Here is a 24892-nt window from a genome sequence, read left to right on the forward strand (position 1 = left end):
GAAAACTCTAGGCTCCTACAAGGAGAATATATAGGGACATATAAAGTGTTCTGAAGAAAAATTTTTAAGGAGCCAAAACAAAACTTGGAAATTTGAAAGAATTCAACATGAATATTCTCTATTTCAGTTTCCATGATAGAGTCAAAAATTGGAGTAATAATTTCTGGAATTAAGAGATTTGACTTATTTCTGATACTATTGTATATTTCTCTGGGGAGCTTGGGAGTTTCAAACTACATAGTAGTGCCTTCGTAAAACAATGGTTTTAGAGAAAAGTATTCAAAGGAGGCACTTCATTAATGCCATTTTTGTGCTTGGAAGTGATCACGAAAGTTTTCTTTCCGCCCGCTTCCCCCCTTTTTTTTCCTTAGGGAGGATGGACCGCTCTCATGTGGGCATGTTACAAAGGCCGCACCGAAGTGGTCGACTTGCTGCTTTCTCATGGCGCCAATCCGAGCGTCACTGGTTTGGTGAGCATTAGCAAAAACGTCACTGTAACACAAGTGGGAAGTTCTCTTAGGGAACACTTAAGACTGATTACGTTTTAGACTTCATATTCGATGGAAATGATCTAGATCTTACTAAAGATAATAATGCAGGATGTGATTTCAAAGCACAATGAGAATTTTTTTCTCAAGCTAAGCTTGTCGCTCAGTTCTTATCAACAAAAAGGCAGCTCTTAGAGCTTAAATGTTAATTTAGGATTTCAAAATCCTTAAGTCATCTTACCTGTTTTCTGTGGGTATGCATTCTTAATCTAAACTTATTTAAAGGAAAGGGGTGTTTATATATGTGTGTGTATGTATGTGTGTGTGTGTGCGTGCGTGCGTGTGTGTCTATCTCCATATCATTTTTCTATACATTTCTTTAAATGGTAATACATGCATCACTACTCTACTTGAGACTGGGTCTCAGACTGCAGATTGAGAAATTGTCTATATTTTGTACTATATACATGTATGTCACATCATGTACACTTTAACTATCTTGTGATTTTGTCAATTATACCTGAATAAAGCTGAAAAAAAGAGACACTTATTCAAGTTAATGGAAGGATTGTATAAGAATAGTTTCACATTTCTCTTGCTAGTCTTGCCTGTTGGCTAGAAATCACATTAAATGTATTAATCTGTAAAAATAAATATGTTAATAATATGTATGTATTTAAGGTTGAGTGCATTTTATTTGATGATTATGTTTTATGACTGTATTTTAAGTAAAGAATGATCTGTAACTTGATTTTTTTTAATTATTACTTTGTATCACTCCCTTTGTTATTTACTTTTCTTAGCAAATGTGTGTTGTAAATATCCACCTAAAAGATTTTTCTTTCCCCCCCTCCCTCGCTCGCTCCCTCCTCATCTTTTTTTCTGTCTACTTACATCCCCACCTACCTGTCTCCCAGCAGTACAGTGTTTACCCCATTATTTGGGCAGCAGGGAGAGGCCATGCGGATATAGTGCATCTTTTACTGCAAAATGGCGCTAAAGTCAACTGCTCGGATAAGGTAGGTCAGCAAGACCTTTCCAGGCTCCGGTCCGCGTTATGTCCATGCAGCATGTCTGAGTATAGGTTTCTTTGTATGATCGCATGAGATTGCGCTGATGAATCTTCTCATTGTGTTTATGAATGTGTTTTATATAGTTAGGTATGTCACAGGCAGATCCCTTGTAACTACTACCTTCTGAGTGTCCCTCCGTTGATTTTTTTACATCACATTCATCATTCTCTGGAAAACAGATAGGGATGATTCCCTGTTTTCATTATTTGAAATTTTCTATTGTGACTGCAGTTCTGTCTACTTCCATGTTGTTGCCAGAGTGGTTTTTCTAAAAGTCAGGTTTAGTTCTCTCTCTCTCTCATGCTTAAAATGCTGAAGACACCGATCCCTGGTGTGGTGTGGGAAGATAGGCCTTGTCCTCTCTCTGCCTTCTGAGCCCTGTAGCTGCCTTGCCTGCACGTGGCCAAAGGATGTGGGTGCCTCAGTTCTTGTGTTCTTGGTCCTTCCGTGCCTTTGCTTGTGCCCTTTGAGCGTGGGGACCCTCTCCTCCTGTGCTTTACTTTCTGTCCATCCTTCACATCTGCTCATTTGCCATCCACTTCAGAAAGCTTCCCAGAATTTTCTTCTGTTCATTTTTTAAATCCTTAATCGTCATCGCAAACATTTAACAAGTATTTATTTAATTAGAACTTGATACATTGTGGCTAACCGTATTCTTTTCAAATCAATAACAGTTCAGTGAAATACAGGAAAATAGTATTAATCAGACATTTTTGATAATTGGAATACATTTTGAGCATAAATTTAAGTCAGATAGTATTGCTTAACCTGAGGGGAATGTCAGAAATTGTCCTTTTCTTAATCTGGATGGTACTTGTTTGGGTGCACACGTATGTAAAAAAAAAATCGTCAAGTAGTACAATTTAAGATTGATGTATTTTATACACTTTATGCAGGTTGTGCTCATTTTTTAAAAAGTATTATCTAAAATTATAGCTTAACAAGGACCGTAAAGAGACTATGGCAAATACTTACAATATGGCATTTAAAAATCTTGTATTTGGGGTGTGCCTGGGTGGCTCATTCGGTTAAGCATCCAACTTCATCTTGGGGCATGATCTCATGGTTTGTGGGTTCGAGCCCTGTGTTGGGCTCTGTACTGACAGCTCAGAGCCTGGAGTCTGCTTTGGATTCTGTGCCTCTCCTCTCTCTGCCCCTTACCCCGCTAGTGTGCTTATTTATTTTTGAGAGACAGAACATGGTGGGGGGGGGGGGGACAGAGAGAGGGAGACAGAATCGGAAGCAGGCTCCAGGCTCTGAGCTGTCGGCACAGAGCCTGACATGGGGCTCAAACCCACAAACTGCGAGATCATGACCTGAGCCGAAGTTGGACACTCAACTGATTGAGCCACCCAGCCGCCCCTATTGATGTTTTCTGATTGACACTTTAATGTGATGGTGAAAGCTTTAATTTCTCCTTCTGACCTATTGAAAAATGCTTTATGGGACCTGGCATTCAAAGCCCCTCCAAAATCAGGTATTATGCTACCTAGTCTGTCTAACATTTTGAGAAAATGTTTAGTACCTACTGTATGCAGTGCCATATATATGTACTAAACACAGAAAATATAAAAACAAAGTTCCTCGGTCATATTTGTTACATTTCAAGTGCTCAATAGCCATATGAGACTAGTGCCTACTGTATTGGCCAGTGCAGAATTATAGAGCATTTCCATCAGCACAGAAAGTTTTGGACGGAGCTGTTATAGAAAGCAGGCGTTTATTACACGTTTATTTTAATCTCTGGTCTCATGTAGTTAAAGATCACTGTGGATATTCATGTGTCTCTTGATTGGCAGGCTCCCCAAAGATACAGCATTGTTTTTATGCATAATATATATTCTCTGATGTCTTTTGAATCACGTTCCAGCAGAAGGTGCTTTTTAATAAGTGCAGTTTCTAGGCTAGAGTTTATTTTATCAAGTTCAGAGGCTGATTTGGGATTGGTGGCTTAGAGCACGGACTGAAGCCAAGCTTGTTTGGGTCCTGCGTCTTACTGTACCTCTTAGTAGCTTTGTGACTTTAAGCCAAAACTTCTCTGGGCCTCAGAAGTACTTAGAATTGTTTGTCATTTGGTTGTTACTATTTTTGCCTGTGGTCATACTGTTGAACTTTAAATTGTATTTCACAAGATACAGGAAGCACTGAAAGCTTGTTGAAAATTAGAGGCTGTATGACATTATGGTGGAAAAATTGTCACTAATTATGAAAGTTAAAGTTGGGCAAAAGAAATTTCATACAGTGGTTAATCATCTCTTCAGGAGAGAGAAAGTGGGAAAAATAAGATTTATCTAGGATTAAAATTATAATTTCTATAAACAGTAATTTAAGAATACTCAAAGTATGATTTGTATCAAAATTCATGTTGAGAATTTGTCTCTTTTACTACAGATCTGATAATAATTTTAAATTTATTATTATTATTATTATTTTAGTATGGAACTACTCCTCTGGTTTGGGCTGCACGGAAGGGTCATTTAGAATGTGTAAAACATTTACTGGCCATGGGAGCTGATGTTGATCAAGAAGGAGCTGTAAGTATCTTTTCTGTTTAGTCCCTCGTGTGTGTTTTTAGTTTGAAGGGAGAGAATATTTTTTCTAAGTATATGCCTAGAAAATTTTCCCTACAGTTCTTAAATAATAGGTAGACAAACGAGCATTTTTTTCTATTATCCTGACAAATATATTGTAGATATGATATGTTATAAATATAAGCCCTTAAGGAACCATTGCTAATGCATGTAAATTTTGGGAGGCTAAAACTCTAAAGAACATCTTTCAGTAGTCTCACTCTTGATTGAATTCATATTGAAATACTCTTTAAGTCAAATAGTTTGAAATACTATTAATTGTGGAAAAAAGTTATGTTCTGTTAAAATACCTTTTCCTTAAAAATTTAAAATAATATTGTAAGTTTTTGGATAATTTTGAGCTGTGGCTTGGTTTCCTTCTCCAGTAGATTTAAAAATGTCAGAAATTGGTGGTCAAAACCTAGAACGCCTAAAAGCTGGTTCAATACATTATTCCGACTAGCAGGTATTAATTCCTTATTGAGCACCTGCTGTGCATGCAGCCCTGTGCCAAATGTGCTGGAGATACTGGAGAGGCCTGACAAATTTCTTTTCCCTTGAAATTTTGAGACTATAGTTAAAGGAAATTATATTTATGCGTAAGAAATGATTAATACGGACTATTTATTATTTGCAAAATGAAGTATTATGTGAGATGGATCATGGAGTATTCTGAGGAGACATACCACCAAATCTCTGGCTGCAGTGTAACAAAAGTGAACTCTGTATCACACTTGACTTCTTGACATGATATCAGCCGTTCCTCCTATTTTCCATATTGGCAGATGCTACTACTTGCTGATCTTTTTAGTGCTGGCTGTGTCAAGAAAGAGTGTGATTCTTACGGGAAATTCATACCTTTCACTCTCCTTTTTTCTGCACAGTTTATCAAGTGGAAGAGTGGCTATTTCTATGATTTTTGACTTAAAGAATTTTAAAAGGCTATTCTATTTTAATATGTGAAAGAACTATGACTTAGTTTTAGGGGCTGGTCTAATAACTGAAATATTTCTATAAGGAAATTACATGACGTCTCAATATGGATCAATTTCTCAAGAAACAATTTTAATACTTTTGGTAACGGGTCAGTTTCTTCTATCAGGTGATTTATTGTTATAAACTATACGTGCAGCTTTTAAAAGAACCACTAAAAATAAGACCATTTTTGAAAAATGTGGTTTCTAGGTCGCTGTGAAAGGAGAATGTATTACACTTTATTGCAATATCCTGTAGCTATCAGTTCATTGTTTTCAATGAATTTCACTTCAGTTTTTCGTATAGGTTTTATTATAAACAATTCTTTGTTTGAATCCCAATTAACCTTATTTTGGATTATTTAATTTAGAATGTGCTTAATTTTGAATCATCCCATCTCATCTCATTATATAGTGAGAGGGTCTGTTCATTGTCAGCAAATCCAATGTCAGATTATCATTTGAAGAATTGAATGTCATAACAGTCCTCTTGACTCAAGAGAATTAATGTATCTTCAAAAACAGAAAATATGCTTCCTGACCAATTTTGGTATGTGATTGGTTATTTATATTGGCATTTTATTATCAGAAATAACTGTTAATGATAGACTATCTTTTTGAAAATACCAGTTTTATGATTGTTGCATAAGTTATGTTTTCTAGAATGTACTGATTTCTTGGGCTTGTTTTTATTTTGTTTTAGAATTCAATGACTGCACTGATTGTGGCAGTAAAAGGAGGCTACACTCAGTCAGTGAAGGAAATTTTGAAAAGAAATCCAAATGTCAATTTAACAGATAAGGATGGAAATACAGCTTTGATGATTGCATCAAAGGAGGGTCATACGGAGATTGTACAGGATCTGCTCGATGCTGGAACATACGTGAACATCCCTGATAGGGTAGGTCACCTATTTCAGATTGGTCGTCCAGTGGTAACATGATGGAAGATTACCTTAGCTTCTCACACCTTTCAGGATTCTTCATGTATGTCATGCATTTGCTTTAAGATAAATTTTATTTCTGCCTTTAGAACTGAGGAGTTAACAACTATTCAGTCTTTGTGGAAGGTGTTCTTTTTAATCTTTGTCAAATAATATTGTTACTGAAAATATCACATGTACGGTAACTGTCCTTGATGTATATTACGGTCGTGCTGTTCGTGGCTGGTGTTACTCACTTCCCCAAGTTTTCAGGTACCACCTTTACACTTAGAATTTTCAAAATTGTGCTCTTGCTCTACCCTCTTCTCAGAACTCTACGCTTGTATATCCACCTCTGCTTGAACTCTGCTTGAATGTCTGCTGGGCTTTTAAGACTTAGGGCAAAGCAGATGACTTGTTTGTTTGCTTCATCCCAAGCCTGCTTTTCCTCCTGCCTCCAGCTCGGGAAATGGTGTCCCCATTCACCCTGTTGTTAAAGCCCCAAGTTCTCCACAGTAGCCTTGGCTTCTCTTCCTCACCTGCCACGTCTGATTCTTCAGCGAGTCCCCTTGGTTCTACCTGCAGAGCGCATCCTGTACGTGTCTGCTTCCTTTCATTTCCCCTAGTACCTCCCGAGTCTCAGCCACCGTCTTCCCTTGTTACAGCAACAGCACCTTAACCGGGTTCTCTTTTGTCTCTAATGTATTCTCCATGCTGTGCTCAGAGTGACCTCTAAAGCAACAAATCTCATGTGTACTCCTTTATTTAAAGCCATCCACGGCTTCTCTTGCACTTAGGATAAATGTTACTTCTTTGGTTTGTGAACACCATAAGACATTGTCCTTGCCTGACTCTCTGTCCTCATTTTGCAACACTTTAACCCTGTTTTAATAGGTTGCAGGCATATTAACGTTCTTCCCTTTCTTGAACACGCGATCTTGTTGTTGCTCTGGGACCTCTGCACCAGCTATGCTCTGTTGGGAATGCTGATCATCATGATCACTGTGTAGCTGTCTCCTCCTTGTCATTCCGACCTCAGCTTAGCTATGAGTTCCTCAGAAAGATCTTCTCCAGTGACCCAATCCAAAGTAGCTGTCCAGTCACTTTCTATCATATCACTGTTATTTTAATTTATTTGCATAGCATTTGTCTGATTGTTTGTTTGTGTGTATTGTCTGTTGTCTGTTTGTCTCCTCTAGCCTGTCAGTTCTTCTAGAGCTGGGACCTTGTTTGTCTTGTTTCCCAGTACCTAGAACAGTACATGGCACACAGTAAGCAATGAAATATTTACAACGTTTTATTAATTTACTAGTCTGGAACCGTATTAATGCTAACATTCTCACCTAAAGTTGGTTTGCCTTGGGTTTGTTTCTGCTTTTAATGTTGTAAAGATACTACTACACAGGGCGCTAAAGTCGGTAATCCTCAAGGACCTGCATCTTGATTTGGCCCGTTGAGGCCCACTAAGGATTGAGATGAGCCACAGCCCATAGACTCACCCAACTCAAATCCCTGCAACTGATACGTAATTTAGAGTAAAAAAAAAAAAAAAAAAAATTCTGCCCATTGCCAAAATAGCCATTTTACATTTGAAGTAGTGGAAGGATATAATTAATACTGATCGTTGCTTGGTGAATATAATTTCAGGGCAAAGAGATGTCTTTATGAGGTAATGAACTTCATCTAAGCCTCATCATGGGGAATGAGTCAGTCTTAGGCACTGTTAGCCTGTAATGCCAAATTGCCTAGAATGTAGATACTGGTCTGGGAACCGGCCTCTCCCTTAATTAAATGTGGTCGGTTATAGACCCACCGATGGCCCTCGCCCTACAAATCCCTTTTTTACAACCCATGACTTTTGTCACATAGAATTACTCCAACAATTTTGTATTATGTCATTTCTAAGTGTTCATTAGGCTCGTTGACAGCTATGGTGTCATTTTATTTAATTTACACTTAGAATAGGAGGTCTTCTTCAAAGAGAATGGCTTATCGTTCTGGTGACTTGTCTTTCTCAACTTTTGTCCTGGAATTTCAGAGTCCTCATTTTGAGGTATAACCTTCTCTTGCTCTCAGGGCCCTTAATGTTAGGTGTTAATATTAGTTAACTAAAATTTTTCTCTTGAGTTACTCTTTTATCCAAGAAATTTTCAGAGCAATATCTGTTAGTATACGATGAACCTTAACTTCAAAGCAGTGTTTATTTGTTCTTGTCAGTTTGCCTTTTTTTTTTGTCTTTTCAGAGTGGAGATACCGTGTTGATTGGTGCTGTCAGAGGTGGTCATGTAGAAATCGTTCGAGCACTTCTCCAGAAATATGCTGATATAGACATTAGAGGACAGGTGTGTGTGTGTGTGTGTGTGTTATCTCTGCTGCTACCTCTGAGCATAATTAGTTGTACGTGTCGACTGATCCTAATGTCATTCTTCTAATTTTTCTATGAAGATAAACATCTAGACCCTACGATATTTAATGGATGCCTATATTAAGTTTCACTGCCATTCTTACAGAATTTCTCCATTAACGTCATATTAGATGACATTAGAGCATGTTAGAAGCTCATATTTTTCAAACACGCCTCTTTTATTAATGTGTAAATATATTCAATCCTGAAATTAGTAGTTTACGAGACAGTTGCTGGTACTTTGAATGCATGTAATTTATTTATTCTGTTTAGTACTTTCCCTCTGTTCTGCCTTTTCCCTCCATATGTTATTCTTCTATTCTTGCTGTTTCTCTTCTCCTTCCCTGTTCTATTTGCCTTTCCTAGGACCACTTGATAGTGCCTGTGGACTTTGCTTAAGCCATAGCTCACAGAGCTACAAATTACAAATTACTAATGCTAGGTAAAAGCTCCCCAAAGTTGTGAATTTAGCCAATATTTTAAGAGATTTAGGTTAAAAAAATCTGTACTTAACCCATTTTGTTGTTGGACAGTCTACACTTCTGCTCAGTTTTTCCTTGTATCCAAATCCATTAAAAAAATGTTTATTTATTATTTTGAGAGAGAAAGAGGGAGGGAGGAAGGGAGGGAGGGAGGGAGAGAGGGGGAGAGAGAGAGAGAGAGAGAGAGAGAGAGAGAGGATCCCAAGCAGGCTCCACACTGTCAATGCAGTGCCTGACTTGGAGCTTGATCTCTCAAACCGTGAGATCATGATCTGAGCTGAAATCAAGAGTCTGACGCTTAACCAACTGAGCCACCTGGGTGCCTCCAAATCCATTAAAATTTTTTTTTTACCATTTATTTTTGAGAGACAGAGCATGAGTGGGGGAGAGGCAGAGAGAGAGAGGGAAACACAGAATCCGAGGCAGGCTCCAGGCTCTGAGCTGTCAGCACAGAGCCCAATGTGGGGCTTGAACCCACAAACTGTGAGATCATGACCTGAGCCGAAGTCAGACCCTTAACTGAGCCACCCAAGCGCCCCTCCACTTTTAAATCAAACTAATAAATATTATGCCAAATGCTGTGAGGGACTTAACATGGAATCCTTGGCTGTAAGAAACACCATATTTTAGGGAGGTTTTACTTTGTTTTGTTTATGTTTTTGTGTTTTGCATAAACATATAAAGTGATGCCTTTTGATAGAAGATGGTACATGATTGATTGCTTAATGAAAGGTTCAAGGGTAAGAGTCTTGAGTTGGGGAAAGAGGGCATTAAGGCTTTTGAGAGCAGGTAGAATTTGAGTAAGATTTGAAAGATGGGTTGGATTTAGATAGGTAGAGAAAAGGAAGACTGGTATTTCAGGCAAGGACAGTGGAATAATAGGATGAGAAAATTCAAGAAAATGAGCAAGTGAAAGACTACTTCTTAGCTGCTGAACAGATAAGGGTTGATATTCTTTCCTGTTTGTTGGTAAGATCTATTAATGCTTTCTGGCAGAAATGTTAAAAATGATGTTTTATGTTTACAAGTAGCAGTTTCCCAATATTGTATCTTATATGAAGTGATGATTTTTTTCTATTTTGTAGGACAACAAAACTGCTTTATATTGGGCTGTAGAGAAAGGAAATGCGACGATGGTGAGAGATATCTTACAGTGCAATCCTGACACTGAAATATGCACAAAGGTATCAAGACCCAGTGCAGAATATCAGTGCTGCTGACTTTTTTCAGTCATTGGTGTTTGATGTTAGAATTATGCTGATTTTACTGGCAATAGTCTATATCAAATTGGGCAGTAATTTTGTATCCTTTCGGAAGTTGTGTATTCACAGGAAAATACAGTGTGTAATTCATTACTTTTTAATTAAACACTTTCAGAAAATACAATATCAGCTATTCACAAATTGCAGACAGGTCATTTCCTCAATCCTTTTATGCTCTTGTTTGGAATGCAGATCACATTTCCTTTTAAAAGACCAAGGTGGGTGGTTCTTGGTTCCCCAAACCAGTTGCTTTAGTCTATTTTACTTAAATCATGTGAAAAATATAAAACTTGATAAGACTTTAGTGACTGTATTTGGCTTTATGTGTAATAGTTTTCCATGGGGAAATATATCTGGAATTCTGGATTGAGGTGGCAGGACTTCCTAGTGAATAAACACACTTTGGAGTTACTACCCTTATACTTCTATTTTATCTGCTGTGGATTGGGACCAGCCTCTTTCTGTCCTGATGATGGTAACATCAGTGCCCTAGGACAGAAAGTTTCCTGGGTTACCTTTTGATTTATGGGTGGCTCCTAGATAATCATTTTTTTTTTTTTTTTTTTTTTTGGACCTATGTGACGACCACTGTGACCTTATGTGGGTTCTGACCAAGCTTCTGTCTTTCCTAATTCAACGCTGAGCTATGTATGGTCTCTTCTTATTTCCCTCAATTTGATTTTGAAAAAAAACATGAACTTTTTTGAGGTTTTCCAGACGCATGCTGTTTGTATCAAATTGTTATCCCTGTTACACACGGGTCCTTAGGTGCATAGAGATCTGAAGTGACGCTGGTAAAGATTTCTGGAAAATCTAGACACTGGCGGGCCTGGACGCTGGCTGAGCTGTGGGTCAGTTGGGAAGATGGTGAGAATGGGACGTAGTCTCTGGCGTTGCTGCCCAGATGTCAGTGGTGGAGCCTGGGGTACGGCCACATCAGCGAGGGGCGGGGCACTGTCGCCAGAAATGGCTGACGAGTCGCTGGGCCATATTCCCATTCTCGGCTGAGTGACACCAGATGATTTCGATACAAATGATTGGTGGTGAAAGGCAGTTTTCTTACTAGTTTCTATGGCTATGTTTTTTTGAGGGCATTGGCAATATGGTCTGGTACCACAGTCAGACAGTTGAATTCTTACATGTGCATTTACATGACTTTAAACACGTAGGAGTAACGCTGTTAATCTGGCAAAACTTCTTATCTGTGCCTGCAGGATGGTGAAACACCACTTATAAAGGCCACCAAGATGAGAAATATCGAGGTAGTGGAGCTGTTGCTAGATAAAGGAGCTAAAGTATCGGCCGTGGATAAGGTAAGACATCTGCGCAGAGAACGCTCTTTGGAAGGCTGTTGCTAGCCTGACCTAAATAGTTGCTGGACTTAGAGGGGGGCTGGTTTCATTTTGCGGAGGGAGAGGTTACTTGCTAGGGATATCTCTTTGGGGTTTTGGTGCCGTGATCTCTTCTTGGCTGTTCTGATAGCGTGCTGCAGAGTGGGCAGACCTAGTGTGCTGTTAAAGAGGCCGCTTCAGATTTTCCTTCCGTTGCTCATGCCGGTTCTGGTGAGCCGCCGCCAACCACCATCCGAAGAGGACGTCATCCGATGTAGAGCCTGGTTGCGGATAAACAGGAGGAAAGAATTTAAGGGGCTGGAGAAAATAGGCTCAGAGCAGGCTGGCATTTATGTCCACTAACAGGAGGTAACAGGTGCTGCTGCGTCCTCACCATAATTCTTTCAGAGAAATGTTCGTAGTTTTTTAAAGTTTATTTATTTATTTTGAGAGAGTGAGAGGCAGAGAGAGAGGGAGAGAGAGAATCCCAAGCAGGCTCCACACTGTCAGCACAGAGCCCGATGCAGGGCTCAATTCCACAAACCGTGAGATCATGACCTGAACTGAAATCAGGAGTCGGACGCTTAACTGACTAAGCCATCCAGGCGCCCCCATAGTTTGTTTCCTTTTACTCTTTACTTATTTTTGAGAGAGAGAGAGAGAGAGAGAGCGAGTGGGGAAGGAACAGAGAAAGAGGGAGACAGAGAATCCAAAGCAGGCTCCAGGCTCTGAGCTGTCAGCACAGAGCCCGACGCAGGGCTCGAACTCACAAACCGCGAGATCATGACCTGAGCTGAAGTCGGATGCTTCACCGACTGAGCCACCCAGGCGCCCTCATCAAGTGCCCCCATAGTAAATTTAACTTGAAATTGCTTAATACTTTATATAGAATTAATCCCCAGTTTGAGTTTGTTTTCATTTTAAATGGAGTTCTTTTCTACTTTCAACTGATTTCCTCCCATAAAACGAGTGAATTGATTTCTGTACAAAGTAAGAGATATTATAAATTTTTCCATCTAAATATATGATATGATTTGGGCTCTCCTAATCCATAACAGACTGAAGTTTATCTTCCTATTATTCATGAGACAATTAAACAAACAAAAAAAACCCACAGAATCAATATGTATTAGTATTTTATTTTATCAAGAAAACACCACTGTTTAAGGAAAAACATAACAAAAAATCTTCCCACCCATCATTACCACATTTATATAATGTCATATAAAAGGAAGGAAACTTTAATGTTGAAAATTAGGAATGACAGAAAGTCAAAGAAGAGATTTTGAAATTGAATATATTTAGGTTTATAGAAAACTTCCTGTATTGGCTGTTTTTCTCATTCTGCTGTTACTTGTTTCTGGCTCTGATTCCCTAATTTACAATAAGGAACCCACTGGATTAAGTGCCCTTTAAGATTCCACATGGCCTCATTAATTCTGTAACATGCCATTTATAAATATTTGTTGCATACTCACTAATAGATTTCCTGAAGTTCTCGGTCTCGACATCCTTGTGTGTGTGCCCTGCCTCGAGTCAGCACACACTTGTGACAGGCACACGTGATACTTGGGGCGGTTGTTCACTCATTCAGCACACACTTACTGAGGATGGGTAAGGTGGTGTTGTGCTAGAATTTGGAATACAAACCTGTAAAAGTCTTGATCCTGGCTCTTCGTAGAGGATTTCATAAAGATACATTAAGAATGAAGACTGGGGCGCCTGGGTGGTGCAGTCGGTTAAGCGTCCAACTTCAGCCAGGTCACGATCTCGCGGTCCGTGAGTTCGAGCCCCGCGTCGGGCTCTGGGCTGATGGCTCAGAGCCTGGAGCCTGCTTCCGATTCTGTGTCTCCCTCTCTCTCTGCCCCTCCCCCGTTCATGCTCTGTCTCTCTCTGTCCCAAAAACAAATAAACGTTGAAAAAAAATTTTTTTTTAATTAAAAAAAGAATGAAGACTAATGCTATTTCCACCTAGCCTGTCAGAGATCTCAGTTTTTCTTCTGCACATTGGCTGCGGGTGTTAATATCTTCCCTGTCTTCCCTGAATTTTCAGAAACCTTGTGTCTGGCAGAAGTGACACAAATGATATTTCTACCTTCTCACAGATTTGAGGATAAGAAATGGGGTTCAGGTGGGGAAATAAAATGATGAAATCTGATGCAGATGTGTTTGGTTTGAGGGCTGATAAGACATTCAGGACGCCATGACCAGTAGGCATTGGGAAGTATAGGACTAGAATTTGGGCAAGAAATCAAGACTAGTGGTCAGAATTTGGCAGTTAGTTACCAAGAGATAAGAATTGCATGGGTGTGACTGAGGTCATCAATGGGAGGAAAGATCAAAGCTGAGGTCAAAACTTTACTTACGGAGCGTGTCACATCCTACTTAGTTTTATAGTTTGGATATTTATCTGATTTTTCCTGTTATGTTGTCAGCTGTTTAAGGTCAGGGACTGTTTTGTCTTCCAACCCCCCAAGTGCCCAGCTGGTGCCTTACTTACATGGAGTGAGTTCAGAACATAGTTATTGTGCCATGTGTTTAGGATGTAGAAAGAGAATCTAGAAATGGAAGAAGGAGACCCAAAGCAGAAGATGAAAGTCAAAATCAAGACAAGGTTGTGCCATAGAAGCTATAGGAAGAATACCGCAGGTCATTTTCATTTAGTGTTTCTAGAGAGATCAGGGTTGATGAGAACTGAGAATGTCATTTGTTAACTGGATCAACGTCTTTAAGAGATGGTGTTTGTGAAGTAAAAAGTGGGAGAACACATCACGGACCTAAGGTTTTTGTTTTGTTTTGTTTGTTTGTTTTTACACGTTTTCGTGAGTGTTGGATGCGAGTACTAATGTGATTAGAGATTCTAATACGGGAAGAAGGTAGGTCGATGGGCTGATGTAGGGAGGAGAGCAGGAGAGGTTGCACTGGCCGGAGAAGGGCGCACAGAGTATGGTAGGGCTCCAAGGGAGAGAACTGCAGGCCAGAGTTGAGGGCTTAACATGATGGAGGCTGGTTGGCAAAGGGCATGGGAGCAGGTGAGCTCACTCGTGTTAGATGGGGTATCAGTATAGGCTGTGAAGCTTTCTAGACAAATGCAGAAGAAAGTTGTGCGATAGGGTAGAAATTAGTTGAGGAAAGTGAAGGACGTTGTGGACAAATAAATGTTTGGACGAAGGCTGGCAGCGGATCGGCGAAGAGAGCCTGTTGCTTCTCTCTCAGTGGGTTGAGGGGAGGGGAGAAGAATGACTGCGTTCTCCAGGGCTGTGGGAGAAAGACTACCCAAGAAGAGCTAGGTAGGGAGTTAGAGAAAGAAATTACAGAGAAGGTAGAGATAGAAATTCAGATTTATTCACTCTGTCTGCAAAACAGGAGAAGTTCAGATTTTTCATTATTTTACAAAACATGAAAATTGTTACTCTGTATGTGTTACATGGAAAATACATGAAAGTTCAAGTTTCCTGCCTGTTTTACAGAAAGGAGACACGCCTTTGCATATTGCTATCCGTGGGAGGAGTCGCAAACTGGCAGAACTTCTTTTAAGAAATCCCAAAGATGGAAGGTTACTTTATAGGCCGAACAAAGCAGGCGAGACTCCCTACAACATTGACTGTAGCCATCAAAAAAGTATTTTAACTCAGATATTCGGAGCCAGTAAGTATTGGGTTTTGTTCCTGACTGAGCTTTGAAAAAATGAATGTTACATGAAAGTTAAGGGGCCCATAGCAGTTTGGCATTTATCACCTCACTGGAGATTGTGAAAGTTGAGGAAGCTATTATTTTGCTGTGGAAAAATACTCCTTCCTGCCTAAAGCTCTTCTGCATTGTCCTGCAGTGTCTACGTCGAGTACATCCAGAGTCAGCAGTCAACGTTTAAGACCTCTGAAAGTCTAGCCTGCTTTTCTAAAAATCTCCCTGTTCTCCTAGGCGCACTTCGTGTTTTTACCAAAACATGCCCTGTTTTCCGTGCAGCCTGACCGCTTAGAGTTCCCCGTGTTTGCTCGTGTTCTGCCTGCCACAGGTCTGTCCTCTCCATTCCCAGGAATGTCCCTTACCTGTCAGTCTTCTTTCTCCAAGGCTCCTGTCATTTGTCCCCTTCTCAGTGACGTTTTAACTGATCTGCCTCACCAGGCAAAGTTTTTCCTAGTTTGAATACTTAAGCATTTTTATGTTTCCTTTTTTAAAACTTATTATACCTGGCCTTTTATTTTATTAGAATTTTCTCCCTTCAGATTCCGAGTTCTTCAGGATAGGAACTATCTCTTCTTATCTTTATGTCCTCTGTAACATCTAGCATAATGCTTTGAATATTGTACTAAAATAGTTTTTGATTGAAAAGAATGTACATGCACATATAATCATTCATATGTGGTGTTTTGAAATATGGAACAATTTTCTACTAGAATTAAGAGAAACAAGCAGGAGATAGTAGAATCCCACCACCTTGTAGTTGAGCTTCTTACTTAGATACTATTTTTACGTATGATTCTATTGTATTATTGAGTTCTTGTATTTTAAAATACTTTTTAAAAAAATATTTTTATTTATTTTGAGAGAGAAAGAGAGAGAGAGAGAGACAGAACACAAACAGTGAGGGGCAGAGAGAGAGAGACAGAGAATCTGAAGCAGGCTCCAGGCTCTGAGCTGTCAGCACAGAGCCCAACGTGGGGCTTGAGCCCACGGACCGTGAGATCATGATGTGAGTGAAGTCAGACGCTTAGCTGACTAAGCCACCCAGGTGCCCCTAAAATATTGTTTTCTAATTATAATAATGCACACACATTAAATTTCCAGATTAAAGATACAAATATAGTAGAAAGTATAAATTTCCCATTGTCCCCTATCTCTTAATTCGTAACTGTTTGAATGACTTAACAGGATTTTCTATACATTTCTAAAAATGTTTTATGCTACATATACAGCCTTAAAAAGTAATAATTGGGTCATACCCATATTATAAAAGTTTTAAATAATTAACTATATTTAAAAGCTAATGTATATATATTAAAAACTACAGTAAACATCTTTGTACACATATCCATTAACTTTTATTTTTAGAATTATTTTCTTAGAATAAATGCCCAGAAGTAGAATTGGCAAGTCAGTGGAGGCTCACAGTGTTGGTAGACTTTTCATATGGTTATAACAATTTCTTCTGCCTCAGGCCATATTGTGCAGTTCCCCATCACCTTGCGAATACTAGATATCTCCAGCCTCCTTAATCTATGCTAATCAGATCAATGAGAGAAAAGAATCTCCTGTAATTTGCATTATAAAATTATTAGTGAGATTGAGATCTTTCCTTATGTTCATAGGCCATTCGTACTTTTGCCATTTTCCTCTTTGTATCCTTTGCCTACTTTCCTCTTGAGTTTTTGATAGTTTTTAAAAATTGGTTTTAAGTGTCTTTGTATGATATAGATATTGACCCTGGGTCCATCCTATATGTTGCACCCCTCTCCCAGCTTCTTCCTTGTTTATAGTGATGGGGTTTTTATTCCTCATCTAACAGTTACGCAGTTTTGTAGTGTATTTGTCAGTCTTTTCCTGCAGTTCTGGCCTTAGTATTATATTGAGAAAGGCCTTTTCCATGCACTGATTTAAAACATTTTTACCCTATATTTTCTTCTAGCATTTTTATGGTTTTACCTTTTGCATTTAATATTTTAATATTTCAAAAACTTACTTTTATGAGCTATGAGATGTATAGAGTTTTCATTTTATTTTTTAAAAAATAGATGGCTAGGGGCGCCTGGGTGGCGCAGTCGGTTGAGCGTCCGACTTCAGCCAGGTCACGATCTCACGGTCCGTGAGTTCGAGCCCCGCGTCAGGCTCTGGGCTGATGGCTCAGAGCCTGGAGCCTGTTTCCGATTCTGTGTCTCCCTCTCTCTCTGCCTCTCCCCCGTTCATGCTCTGTCTCTCTCTGTCCCCCAAAAAATAAATAAACGTTGAAAAAAAAAATTAAAAAAAAAAAATAGATGGCTCATGCACTGTTGGTTTGAATGCAAACTGGTGCAGCTGCTCTGGAAAACAGTGTGGAGGTTCTTCAAAAAATTAAAAATAGATCTACCCTATGACCCAGCAATAGCACTGCTAGGAGTTTACCCAAGGGATACAGGAGTGCTGATGCAGAAGGGCACTTGTACCCCAATATTTATAGCAGCACTTTCAACAATAGCCAAATTATGGAAAGAGCCTAAATGTCCATCAACTGACGAATGGATACAGAAGATGTGGTTTATATGTACAATGGAATACTACTTGGCAATGAGATAGAATGAAATCCTGCCATTTACAGCAACATGGATGGAACTATAGGGTATTATGCTAAGTGAAATAAGTCAGTCAGAGAAAGACAGATCCCATATGTTTTCACTCATGTGGAACTTGAGAAACTTCACAGAAGACCATGGGGGAAGGAAGGGGGAAAAAAAGTTACAAACAGAGAGGGAGGGAGGCAAACCATAAGAGACTCTTAAATACTGAGAACAAACTGAGGGTGGATGGGGGGTGGGGGAGAGGGGAAAGTGGGTGATGGGCGTGGAGGAGGGCACTTGTTGGGATGAGCGCTGGGTGTTGTATGGAAGCCAATTTGACAATAAATTATATAAAAAAGTAAAAATAAATAAAAAATAAAAAATAGATGGTTCGCCTCTCCCAGCATCACTTGCTAATTCCTCCCTCGTCCACTGGTTTGAAATGCCACTTAGCTCTACGGTGCTCTAATTGTTATAGCTTTGTCGTGTAGTTTTTATTCTCCAGAAACAACTACTCTTTCTCTGGTAGTCTTTTAATATTTTTTCTTATCTATACTTACGTGTTCTGACTTTTCAATTTTTCAAAATTTCTGTGGGATTTTGATTGGAATTGTCTCAAAGTGATAAATTAATTTGGTGAGAATTGCTGTCTTGAAGTCATCGAACCTTTCTGCCTGGAACCATACGATGTCTGTCTTTCTCGGATTACTGTATTCTTCAGTGACTTTTAATAGCTTCTTTCTATAGGTATTGCACATATTAAATTTATTCCTATGTGCTAGTTTGTGTTTTAATCATTTTATTGATTCTAGAATGTATATTGTTCCCCATTTTAACATCTCTGAAATTGAAATGTGTCTTACAATTGATGGATGAGAGAGCATTGTGTCATAATTTGGCAACACGTTTTTCTTTCTTAGTTGTACATGATAATGATGCTTTTTTTTTTTTTCAATATATGAAATTTATTGTCAAATTGGTTTCCATACAACACCCGGTGCTCATCCCAAAAGCTGCCCTCCTCAATACCCATCACCCACCCTCCCCTCCCTCCCACCCCCCATCAACCCTCAGATGATGCATCTTACAGTAAGCAGGTAGGTATCTTAAGTTCAATGAAATACGGTATTTAAGAATTAATACCTTTGAACCTATTTTTACACAGGTCTAACCATTTAAAATAAGGCTTTTTTCCTAATGAAATCAATAATCGATAAATGAGACTTGATGTTCCTTTCTAGTGGTAGTGTCTGTTTTTAATGTAAGGAAATGGTGTGTTTATAATTACAGGACACTTGTCTCCTACTGAGACCGACGGTGACATGCTCGGTTACGACTTGTATAGCAGTGCCCTGGCAGACATTCTCAGTGAGCCTACCATGCAGCCGCCCATCTGTGTGGGGCTGTATGCACAGTGGGGAAGTGGCAAATCCTTCTTACTCAAGAAACTAGAAGGTAAAGGGCATGCTTGTACAAAGTCTGTATGTATAGTGAGGTTTCCTTCGGTGTTTTTTCTGAAGTAAAGACAAAATAGATTTTTATGTATGGGTGTGTGTGTTGCACAGTTTACTACATTGAACGTTTTATTGCCCTCCAGTTGATCCTGCACGCGATCATTTGATTTCTCTTCCTAAAACAAAATCCGGTTGTGTTATAATACGCTTAAGACCCCTTGGTAGCAGATTTTCTGCATGTGCCATTTATTGTTATTTTTATTTTTATTAAGTAAGCTCCATGCCCCACTTGGGGCTTGAACTCACGACCCCGAGATCAAGAGTTGCCTGTTTCCCCCACTGAGCCAGCCAGGAGGTGTCCCTGCATGTGGTATTTATAATCGTCCTATTCAGAGCCCCTCTTAAACTTGTCAGTTAGCATGGCACACCCACCAGCACTGCCTCTCGTGGGTCCCCGTGCTGTGTGCACAGTCACAAGGGCTGTTGCTCTTGCAAGAACAGCCTAGACACTTTTCCTGGGTTGTTCCCTCTGTTAGGAGCTTCATAGACAACCCCCCCCCGCCCCCCCCCTCAGCCTTTTGATTGGCAAAATCTTACTCATTCCTCAAGGGTAGGTTTCAGTATTGCCTATAAATTTTTTACCAGGTTTTGTGGAAGGAATGACTTGTTTAGGGCTCATTTGGGCTCTGCACACACGTTGAAGAGCAGTGATTCTTAAATGTGATTGGAGGGAGAAGGGGTGAGGAGGAGAGAGGAAGGGTCATGATGTGTAGTTTGAAGACACATAGCAAAGTAATGTTTTTCGGTTTTGGGCGTGGAAACAATACCTTGTTGCTTATATAATACAAACCACAAAAAATAAATATCAACAAAATCTCCTCAGTGTGCAGCAGGAGAGCAGGTGAGACCAGGGTGGGTGTGCCCCTAGGGAAGGAGGCTTGGAGGCTTATCTGAGGAGAACTTTGGCTAAAATGGTTAAGTAGCAGCACTCTATATGGGGGTTTAGTAAGTGCCCGGTATATGTCTATACTGAAAATGTGAACATTTCAAATTCAGTTTGAAGTTGTATTTCTTAAAAAACTTGGAGGGAAAGAAAAAAACTACACCTGAAGCTAATATCACACTGTATGTTGACTAACTGGATTTAAATAAAAGCCTGGAGGAAAAAAAAGTTGCGTTTCTTAAACAAAACAGGACTGAGGCTTTCTTATTTCTCTTTCAGATGAAATGAAGACTTTTGCCGGACAACAGATTGAACCTCTTTTTCAGTTTTCCTGGCTTATAGTATTTCTGACTTTGCTGCTCTGTGGAGGGCTTGGTTTACTGTTTGCTTTTACAGTTGACCTGAATCTTGGAATAGCAATATCATTGAGCTTCTTGGCTCTCTTATATATATTTTTTAGTAAGTTTTTGCTTTTTGTTTTTTTTCCAAAAATAGAGACAATGTCAAGACTCATTGTTTTATTTAAAAGAGTATCTATATCTCTTAAATATATATATATATTTATAAGATATAAAATATTATCTATAGTTCTTAAATATTATCCATATCCCTCCTCTAAGTGATTTTCATAATTAAGTGAGAAAAGGGATCTTTTTGCTATTTTAGAAGTTGGCCTAGAGGAACATTGTCCACCACCTGGCTGGAGTGGCTGTAAACGCTGGTGGAGTGCTTGTTAATATTGAAGCAGAACTATAATTTGTTATACTCGCTTTTTAATATGTTAATGAATTACTGTATTTAAGTCTTTTTTGAAAGTAAGTCTTCATAGCCATCACTGGCATGATGATCATGACCGTGATCTTTATTTTATCTAAAAACAAAGTAAATAAAACGTAGTCCTGTTCTTGGGGGATATCATCAGTTGTAAAAGAGGAAATAGATGCCCTGTCAGAGGAGCTGGTGGTGTAAAAAAATGATAAACCCCAAGTCATGTACATTTGAGTCTGAACTAAGTGATATGTTTCTGTTTAAGGCATTATCTTTCTGATTGTGTTTCTTATGTCATATTTGAGTGAGTTTACTTTTCCGTTTTCCACGTACCTTCTCTATGTCGGTTACTCGGTTGAGGACTCCTTTGAGGAGGCTAGGAGATAGCCTGGCACCAGGGAAAGTCATGTACGCCTACCTCCCGTTGCTTGATATTTGACAGTTTGAGAAAAGAGGCTGCTTGAGTAATGACTGTCAAATAATTTTTTAATCGTTTACTTTTTAGTCGTCATTTACTTTGGTGGCCGGAGGGAAGGAGAGAGTTGGAATTGGGCCTGGGTCCTCAGCACCAGATTGGCGAGACACATTGGCTACTTGGAGCTGCTCCTCAAGTTGATGTTTGTCAACCCGCCTGAGCTGCCGGAGCAAACCACGAGAGCTTTACCTGTGAGGTGAGTTGGTCCCGTGATGAAAGTAGCTTTGGATAAGATGAAGCAAAAATGAAGTTTTTGAGCAAAAATGCCTCATTTCTCAGCGTACATTCCAAAAAACATTGGTTTCATGAATCTTTTATGTGAGAAATAAAACAACATGTCCTGGTTGAGTGGGTTTGAGAGACACTTCATGTTGTACCTTCCTCTTGTACATAAAAGGATCGGAGACCTTTTATCCTAAAAAAATCTGGTTAACTTTGATTTAGCAAATTTTATCAGAGCATAAACCTTTCCCCTTCCCCCCCCCCCCCCCCCACCGTTTATGACACCTTTTCCATCCTTTGGGGACACTTTGAAGAGAGTGCAGGACCTAGGATGGGTCCTGGCATCCCCTTGCTTTAGCACGTAACCTTGGCAACACAGCATGCTCTCTGAGCAGCTCTTTTCTCGCCTGTGGAAATATATTGACTTGCCTGTCTAAAGTTATTACTATCAAATAGGAAATGCATGAGAAAACAGTTCAGAAATGGTGGAAAACGTGTATGTCAAGAATAAAGGAAAAGTGGAAGGCTCCAGGGGAACGTCAAGTGAAAAACAAAGTACAGAATTGAAAGCCAAAGGAATTCAATAGGAATCAGCAGAATATTTAAATGTATATGAAATGATTAAGAATTTTAAAATTATTTTAAGATAAAATGTGTAATCTAAGAGGAAAATAATTAGGCCAACCCAGATGAAACATTGGAGCTATGAATATAAGAGACAAAAATAAAGACAAAAACTTATGTGTAATTAGCATATATGATTAGGTATTAGGAGAAGGATTTATAGATGAAAAGGTAAAATTAAAAAGTTAAGAAAACATACAGGGTAGAATGAAATAATTGGGGGAAACATTTTTACAGAAAATATATTTTAAATTAATGAGATGGTATTTTTTTTTTTAAGTCTGAACAATTAAAATAGCATAAAACAAGGTCACACAGTATAGTACAGTGGGGTCTTAGATTGTATTTGAAAGCACTGCTTATCTACTGTGTTGAGATGGACATTTAATTTAGGGATGGCAGGGGAGAAAGGAACAGATACAGAAATCATATCCACCCAGAGGGTCAGGAGGCAAACAACTCAGTTATTTCAAAGAATAACTGTGAAAAGCATATTTTACAACTTATTTTTAAATCCCTGGTAAACGTTTAAGCTGTAAATATTCTAAAAGTTGAGTTTCGAAATGGCATTTAATTCTTAACAACTGTAGGATTCTCTCCACTTTCTGATCTCTCTGTTGGCACTTAGCACACTTTGTTTGGGCAGCTCTTTTGGCTGCGTCCTTTTCAGTCAGTGTGCCCGAGATCTGTTGAGACAGACGTCTGATGCTTTGTCGGAACTCTGTCGCCTCTTGCTACCCTGCTGCTTTCAGTGAGAATTAACATCCTATAACTCTGCTACATTTAGCTTTGGTTATTGCCTTTTCCTGGGACAAGTATGTAAGATGTTAGAAGTGGTCGATCTCTAATTACAAGTCCTTTTTCCTCTCAGAACTTTATTTTATTAAAAAATTTTTTTGTAATGTTTATTTTTTATTTATTTTTGAGAGAGAAGAGAGAGAGAGAGAGAGAGAGAGAGAGAGAGTGAGAACAGGGGAGGGGCAGAGAGAGAGGGAGACACAGAATCCGAAGCAGGCCTCAGGCTCCGAGCTGTCAGCACAGAGCCGGACGCGGGGCTCGAACTCATGAACCAGGAGGTCATGACCTGAGCCGAAGTCGGACGCTTAACCGACTGAGCCACCCAGGCGCCCCCTCCTCAGAATTTTAAACACAGTATTTTAAAAGGGACATTAAGAAAATGTAGGGTAAGTGATACAGAGATGATGTATGTGGAAATTATTTGTTTCTTTAGATACCTGAGTAACAGTTTATTCCCCTTTTCCCCCCAAGGTTTTTGTTTACAGATTACAACAGGCTGTCCAGTGTAGGCGGAGAAACATCGATGGCTGAAATGATCGCGACTCTGTCGGATGCTTGTGAGAGAGAGTTTGGCTTTTTGGCAACCAGGCTCTTTCGAGTATTCAAGACTGAAGATACACAGGGTAGGACGTCCCTCCTACGTCTTTGTGTGTGTGTCGGGGTTGAGGATGGGATGAGTGTTCAGGGCATTTCCGTGAAAACATGAATGAACATCAGAAGTCCCTATGCCATGACTGTAATGGTTAGGACTTTCTAGACACTTGGTGTGTAAATAATTGTTAAAACCGTCTGTTGTCTTGCAGGCAAAAAGAAATGGAAAAAAACGTGTTGCCTCCCATCTTTTGTCATCTTCCTTTTTATCTTTGGCTGCATTATTGCTGGAATTACTCTCCTGGCTATCTTCAGAGTTGACCCAAAACATCTGACAGTGAATGCCGTCCTCATATCTATTGCGTCGATAGTGGGGTTGGCCCTCGTGCTGAACTGTCGTACGTGGTGGCAGGTGCTGGACTCTCTCCTGAATTCTCAAAGGAAACGCCTCCACAATGCTGCCTCCAAACTGCACAAGCTGAAAAGTGAGGGATTCATGAAGGTAAAGCACTCATGGGTCATTAGAAGGTAATTGTAGTGTGAGTGTGCTCCCCTGACCGTGATGGTGGGGCTTTAGGGAGTGGGCTCTCTAAGGGTCACAGTGGTGCACTTGTCTTTAGGTTTATTCCTGATTTGCCCTATGGAAATGTACATTTAAAGTGGAAAAAATGAAAACAATACAGATTTTTATAAAACAGACTTTTATAAGCTACTCCTAGGAGTTAGGAGATTGCTCTACAGGTCACCTGCCTAATAGTAACAAGTGTCCTGCCTGATGATATGGGCTCCCCAGAGCCCGGTGGAGGAAGCAAGCACCACTAAAACATAGAAAATAAAGGGGCGCCTGGGTGGCTCAGTCAGTTCAGTGTCTGACTTCAGCTTAGGTCGTGATCTCATGGTTCATGAGTTCAAGCCCCACACTGGGCTCTGTGCTGTCAGCTCAGAGCCTGCTTGGGATCCTCTGTTCCCTGCCTCTCTCTTTCCCTCCCTGGCTCATGTGCTTGCATGAATTCTCTCTCTCAAAAAGAAATTAAAAAAAAATTCACGTATGTATGTATGTATTTATTTATTTTTGAGGGAGAATGTGTGCATGCACCAGTCGGGGAGGGGCAGAGAGAGAGGGAGACACAGAATCTGAAACAGGCTCCAGGCTCTGAGCTGTCAGCACAGAGCCCCACGCGGGGCTCGAACCCACAAACTGTGAGATCATGACCTGAGCCGAAGTTGGACGCTCAGGTTCCCTGATTAAAAAAAATTTTT

At 39.6% G+C, this 24892-nt stretch overlaps 1 protein-coding gene across 22 annotated transcripts in view; it reads left to right on the forward strand.

The window, feature by feature from the left end:
• Positions 1-24892, forward strand: part of KIDINS220 (kinase D interacting substrate 220) — a 103296-nt gene that overhangs the window by 19664 nt on the left and 58740 nt on the right. For 13 of the 22 annotated variants that reach the window (XR_006703878.1, XR_006703880.1, XR_006703879.1 and 10 more), the window contains exons 5-17: positions 372-470; positions 1406-1507; positions 3997-4095; positions 5809-6006; positions 8271-8369; positions 9999-10097; positions 11390-11488; positions 14977-15154; positions 19048-19212; positions 20434-20613; positions 21428-21593; positions 23513-23664; positions 23845-24134. Coding sequence is in view for 16 of the 22 variants with exons in the window: in XM_045447799.1 (XP_045303755.1) it covers positions 372-470; positions 1406-1507; positions 3997-4095; positions 5809-6006; positions 8271-8369; positions 9999-10097; positions 11390-11488; positions 14977-15154; positions 19048-19212; positions 20434-20613; positions 21428-21593; positions 23513-23664; positions 23845-24134 (1926 nt within the window). In the remaining 6 variants the exon portion in view is untranslated. Of the gene's footprint in view, positions 1-371; positions 471-1405; positions 1508-3996; positions 4096-5808; positions 6007-7273; positions 7299-8270; positions 8370-9998; positions 10098-11389; positions 11489-14976; positions 15155-19047; positions 19213-20433; positions 20614-21427; positions 21594-23512; positions 23665-23844; positions 24135-24892 lie in introns of those variants that run through there. The other 9 variants (XR_006703881.1, XR_006703883.1, XM_045447808.1 and 6 more) reach the window with 2 other exon arrangements.

The sequence above is a fragment of the Leopardus geoffroyi genome, chromosome A3 (assembly GCF_018350155.1).
Source record: "Leopardus geoffroyi isolate Oge1 chromosome A3, O.geoffroyi_Oge1_pat1.0, whole genome shotgun sequence".
Classification (NCBI taxonomy): domain Eukaryota; kingdom Metazoa; phylum Chordata; class Mammalia; order Carnivora; family Felidae; genus Leopardus; species Leopardus geoffroyi.